The 4,858-nt window shown below is 40.4% G+C and overlaps 1 protein-coding gene across 1 annotated transcript in view; it reads left to right on the top strand.

Moving 5' to 3' along the window:
- Positions 1-967, top strand: part of LOC106534611 (phosphatase and actin regulator 4A) — a gene marked incomplete at its 3' end in the record, with an annotated part of 41,545 nt that extends 40,578 nt beyond the window's left edge. The window contains 1 exon segment of the mRNA XM_014031305.1: positions 596-967. Coding sequence (XP_013886759.1) covers positions 596-967 — 372 coding nt within the window.
- Between the last annotated feature and the right edge of the window lie 3,891 nt (positions 968-4,858).

Here is a 4,858-nt window from a genome sequence, read left to right as displayed (position 1 = left end):
CATATTTACTATGTACCAATATTATAGTTCGACATTCTACAGTCAGAGATGCGTGGAAAAATTCCAAATAAAAAAATAACCCTTATTTTTAAAAGAAGTAGTTTCTTAGTTTAAACATACTATGTTTACTGTTTTCCACTGTAAATAAAATAAGGGTTTAGAAGATTTGTAAATCATAGTGTTTCTTTGTGTATTATACATCCCAATGTTTTCAGTATTAGGGTTGTGTTATTACTTTTTTCTTTCAGTAGTTTCCACTAAGGAAGGACCAAGTGTTGTACCCAGCATATGTTGTTATTTATGATTAATTAWACCATAAACATCTGAATCATGAAGACACTGCTGTGCACATTAGTGTCTGCTCTGCGTTGTTCTTCTTCTCCTCCTCTAATGACTGCAGAGCTCTGAGCAGATGTCCTCCCTCTGAGTCAGAGCTCAAAGATCAGAAGATCTTAATTCTGGCTCTTCAGCTCAGCTTTGCCTCCATCTTGTGTGTTTCCTGTTTACATCGTTTTCCAAAGCTGTGTGTGAAACCTTGTTAGACRTCTGGTTTAATGACAGCCTGTGTTTTTGTGTGTGCACCCTGTCTCTGTAGAGTCTGCTGGTGTCTGCTTCAACCCTGACCCTCATCAGATACAAGACTCCCAACAGGAACCTCCCCCACCCAAGCAGGCTCTGCTCCCTCCTAAATTCCCTGCTGGCTTTCCTCTAGATTCTGCCAGAAGTCCAACTCCCTCTGCTTCATCTTCCTCTTCGTCCTCTACCTCCTCCTCATCCTCTGTTGATGTACGGATTTCCAAGCCACCAAGGACAGTCTCCCTAACAAGTGAAAGCCTGCCCCGTGCCCCCAGTACTACTGCTTCCTCAGCTGACGCTGACAAACCTCCGCCTGTCCCTCCCCATGCCAAGCAGCCTCCTGCGCCCCCACCCAAACCTTCCAACCGCATCAGCAACCCTGCAGTGCTTGGTGAGTTTCACTCTTCAAACACTGTTTATTCATAAATAACTGTTTTAATTCAGTCTGCTGTTGTTTTAAGTCAAACACAGTCCAAGTATCAACCAGGTTGAAGTTGTACACATTCCTTTGTTATCCAGTTCATGATAAGTTRAGGCTGTTTCTAACAAATGACACCTAAGGAACTAGTAATCCTAAATAACTGGTCTTTAGTGTTCCCTTTGACACAATGTGATTTGATCAACCAATCTGTTACTGTGGCTGACAAGGTTTTGTTACATCCATTTAAAGAAGTACTGATGTTTCTAAACGTGCTACAACTGTGTGACGTCCTGCTTACTGTACTTCAGATCAGTGGTTCCCAAACTTTTCAGCTTTTGACCCACAACATACCAGCACCAGAGACCCGTGCCCCCAGCTCTTACCAGATGATAAAAAATGTTTTCATGTCCAATAAACAAGAGCATAGTAACAATATTTATTAGGCTATTTTTGTCCATTTTAATCACACTAATCTTATTACTGTGTAACAACAAAGGCAAAAAATATTGTTGGTTGTCAGTTTTTAGTGTAATTAATTCAAAAAATATTTTCAGTACCCCACCTTGATGTTTCAGGACCCCACTGTGGGTCCTGACCCCAGCTTTGGGAACCACTGCTTTAGATTATTTTAAACTGATTTGTTTGTCCATGTACACTTCTGTCTTTTTTCTTCCACACTTCTAAGAACAATCCTGAAATTCTCCTGCTGCACTGGCACGCCCACAGTGACATATCAAAACAGAACATTCTTATCTTGATTTAAAGATAGCATTTACAGTTTCCTCTCTGTTAACTATTTCAACACACAAGGTTGACAACGACAGGATCAGAGTGAAGCAGGAAGAGTTTAAATGGCTTCACTGTTTTGGTTTGTACGTTATTGAGTTAGAGTTGTAAACAAGCTGCTACTTTATGGTTTCTGAAAGGTTTTGTCCCTGACTACATAAAACCACCAGAAAATGAGTTTTATAATTATATTCTTTGTTATGTTGTGTCACCAAGCCATGCTTTTTTCCCCCTAGAATCATGAAATTTGATACACATGTGTAACAGCTCAGGACCTAAAGTCTTAGAGTCATGGTCCAATCTCCACTGGAAGTCAGCCATTTGGGATAAAAGCTGCCAATTTGTCTCTTTTTATGCACATGTACACTGATAGGTGTGTAAGAAAATATCGATACACTGAAATATCGCGATATTTCATTTCCTGATACTGTATCGATATTCTAAAGCCCTGTATCGATTTTTATTAAGGTTTAAAATGTCAACTTTCCTGCCAGCCGTTCATTTTTATGTTGTAGTTCAGCCTCTGACCACTAGTTGGCAGCAGTGAGCCAGACATTTGGCTCCTCTACCTCTTGAGCGCCAGAGAGTAAGAGAGCATTAGCATTGTAAGTAAACATTAGTTTTTTTTTTTTAGTAAGAGGTTTTTATTTAATAGAATTTTTGGACAAAAAAATCGCAATATATTACCTTGTTTACAGTATCGCGATATATCGGGATATATCGTATCGTGACCCCTCTGTTATGATATGTATCGTATCGCCAAATTCTTGCCAATACACAGCCCTAGTATCTGAGCGAACTACATGCAGACTTCACATGCTGCGTGCTTCTCTCAACACTGACCAGTGGTGGGAGGGTGTGGGTGTGGCAGAATGACAAGTGCTGATGCCTCACCGTTTACACAGTGATATGGAGAGAAAATAGACTCAAAAAGTTTGTATGTGTGTGTGTGTAATAGTGTATTTGTGTATTCAAATGTACACACAAATATTATAAATTACAAATACAAAATAAAAGTACACATGCACAAATATAAATTACACAAACGTWAAAATTTCACACATTATTTTTTACCTTCAACCTCACAAATCTGATAATTACACATTCAACCTGGCTGCTACGCACACAAGTAGTTAAATACGCAGYGACAAGACCACATTTAGGCACAGATCGGGTTATGAGTGCACCAATCATTTTGAGACTGAGAGCTCCCAGGTTCATGTGAAAGTTTGAAAAGACCTCAGACCTCTTTGCATATGGTTGGCTCCAAGTCACATTAACATGATTTGATCTGAACCAAAGTTTGTGTACGTCATAAGGGAGACCTGCTCCACATTTGTGTAGTAGTTACACAAGACCACTTTAACCCCCCCATTTGTTCACCTTTAAATAATGCAGGCCTGTAAGGATTCCAAGAAAAAGGCTAACAGTTGGTCACTACTGAATGCGACAGTGGACATCAGCACTGTTTGMCGTTGAACATTCATTTACATTTGACACCATAAGGTTTAAGTGTTAGAAATGTTGCCTCACAGCTGAGTTGAAGCCTGGTTTGGATCTGTGGTCTTTCTGTGTGGAGTTTGTTCTCTTCAGTTTGCATGGTTTTCTCTGGGTACTCTGGTTTCCTCCCAGTCTGAAAACATTCATGTTAGGCTGCCTTCATGCCCAGGACTCCTAAGAAGAAGAGATCTGTGATCTCAGTGGAACTTGCCTGGGTAAATAAAGGCATTTTCTGCATGGCTAAGCTTTATAMGTGTAAGGTATAAGGCGGTTTTAGAGTTCTGGATAAAAACAAATTTAGCTTCTCCTTGTTTCTGGTTGTGAGAACGCAGAGTAAGCCCATCTCTTATGACCCGAGGGGTCTAGGTCAGTGGTTCCCAAAGTTATGGTTGGGATCCATMWAGGAATAGCAGAAWATCAAGTTCAGGGTCTTGATGTCCTGAAATAAAAATAAATTTTAAAATGACTGTGAACTACCGGTACTTTTTTCTGTAATTGTTATGAATGGACTGTGATGGACCTGTAACCTGTCCAGGGTGTACCCCACGCCTCACACAGTGACTGCTGGATATGGGCTCCAGTGACTCCTGGAACCCTGAAAGGAAGAAACAGGTATAGATAATGGATGTTTTGACATGTGGTATTAGTCAATAATTATTTTAATTTTATTTTACCATAATTTAGTCAGGCAAATCCCACTGAGATCGCAGATCTCTTTTGCATGAGCGGCCTGGTCCTGAAGGTAACATTGRACATATTTTTGGTCTTTGGAAACTGGAGTACCTGGAGAAAGCCCACGCAAACACGAGGAGAACATGCCAACCCCACACAGAAAGAAACCAGGTTTGAACCCAGAACCTTGTTCCTGTGTGGTGTTGGTGCTAACCACTGAGCTGTCTTGTGGTGGTTTTGTCACAGTAACCCTCGTTTCACTGGTAAAGTTTCAGCATTGGGTACAGTTTGCATGTTCTCTCCTGGTACTCCAGCTTCCTCCCACAGACCAAAAACATGACTGTTAGGTTAATTAACTCTAAACTGTCCCTAGGAGTGACTGAGAGAGTGAATGGTTGTTTGTCTCTGTGTGTCTCTGTGTGTCCCTGTGATGGACTGAGACCTGTCCAGGTGTCTCTGTGATGGACTGAGACATGTCCAGGTGTCCCTGTGATGGACTGAGACCTGTCCAGGTGTAACCCCGCCCCTCACACTGTGACTGCTGGCTATGGACACCAGTGATCCTGAAAGGAAGAACTGGGTATAGATAATGGATAGATTTCCTGTTTAACTTTGACTATACATAGAAACCTTGTCTCYTATGGTCAATGCTGTTCTTAAGGCAGCTTATTTTGAGATATTAATACAGAGCTGTTCAATTAAATWATTCAGGGGGGCCACAGTTACTCAAAGCCAACAGTGCAGGGACCGGACAAGTGTTATAATGCTTCACCTTTTCAGTTTATTTTGTTGCACTGAATCATACATTTACAGTTTACTATTGATTTAAAAAAAAAAAATATATATATATATATATAATACAATTAGGAAAAAAATATATATACAGTATATATTAGGGGTGCA

This window comes from Austrofundulus limnaeus, unplaced genomic scaffold (genome assembly GCF_001266775.1).
Source record: "Austrofundulus limnaeus strain Quisiro unplaced genomic scaffold, Austrofundulus_limnaeus-1.0 Scaffold1220, whole genome shotgun sequence".
Lineage (NCBI taxonomy): Eukaryota > Metazoa > Chordata > Actinopteri > Cyprinodontiformes > Rivulidae > Austrofundulus > Austrofundulus limnaeus.
This window is presented reverse-complemented; position numbering and strand designations above follow the sequence as displayed.